Raw genomic sequence first — 1,031 nt, 5'->3', positions numbered from 1 at the left:
CCCCCGCTGACGTCGCCAGCGCCGAGGCCCCTCCCGCGGTGGCATAAAAGGCGCGGGCTCCGCAGCGCAGGCGGCAGTGGGGGCCGGACAGCGCGGCGGTGCGGACTGCGCGGCGGAGCAGCCAGCAGCGCGGCGCCCAGAGCGCGGGCCGCCCGCGGAGCCCTAGCCGAGCCGAGCCGGGCCCGGAGCGCCGGATCCCAGCGCCCGCAGCCATGCCGGCTGGCCGCGCCGCGCGCACCTGTGCGCTGCTCGCCCTCTGCTTCTTGGGCAGCGGGGCCCAGGATTTCGGGCCGACGCGCTTCATCTGCACCTCGGTGCCAGTGGACGCCGACATGTGCGCCGCGTCCGTGGCCGCCGGCGGCGCCGAGGAGCTCCGGAGCAACGTGCTGCAGCTCCGAGAGACCGTTTTGCAGCAGAAGGAGACCATCCTGAGCCAGAAGGAGACCATCCGCGAGCTGACCACCAAGCTGGGTCGATGCGAGAGCCAGAGCACCCTGGACGCGAGCGCGGGCGAGGCGCGGACGGGCGGCGGCCGCAAGCAGCCCGGCTCGGGCAAGAACACCATGGGCGACCTGTCTCGGACGCCGGCCGCTGAGACGCTCAGCCAACTCGGGCAAACTTTGCAGTCGCTCAAAACCCGCCTGGAGAACCTCGAGGTCCGCGCGCGCATTTATTTCCCTTTCGGCTCACGCGCCCCTCTGCCCTCCCCCACTTCCATTCCCGACCCTACCTGACACCCCCAAAGCCGGTCTCGGCCGGGTGCGGATGCCTGGCTGAGGCCTCCCCAAGCCTGCGGGCCCCACGAACGGGCACTAGCCCGAGCTCCCTGCCAGGCCGCCCCCGCAGTCGCCCTGAGGGGACCGCGCCACCGGCCTCCCGGCACGGTCCCTACTCCACGCGTAACGATATGGTTTCCCCTCCGCCCTTGCACCCCCGCAGCAGTACAGCCGGCTCAATTCCTCCAGCCAGACCAACAGTCTCAAGGATCTGCTGCAGAGCAAGATCGATGACCTGGAGAGGCAGGGGCTGTC

General features: G+C 71.4%; 1 protein-coding gene across 1 annotated transcript in view; it reads left to right on the top strand.

Moving 5' to 3' along the window:
• The first annotated feature begins 212 nt into the window (after positions 1–212).
• NPTX1 (neuronal pentraxin I) overlaps positions 213–1,031 on the top strand; it is a 6,373-nt gene continuing 5,554 nt past the window's right edge. Inside the window, exons 1-2 of the mRNA XM_010856299.1 lie at positions 213–656; positions 940–1,029. Coding sequence (XP_010854601.1) covers positions 213–656; positions 940–1,029 — 534 coding nt within the window. The remainder of the gene's footprint in view (positions 657–939; positions 1,030–1,031) is intronic.

Source organism: Bison bison, unplaced genomic scaffold, assembly GCF_000754665.1.
Source record: "Bison bison bison isolate TAMUID 2011002044 unplaced genomic scaffold, Bison_UMD1.0 scf7180017864371, whole genome shotgun sequence".
Lineage (NCBI taxonomy): Eukaryota > Metazoa > Chordata > Mammalia > Artiodactyla > Bovidae > Bison > Bison bison.
Note: the sequence above shows the minus strand (reverse complement) of the source record. Positions and strands in the feature narration are given on the sequence as shown.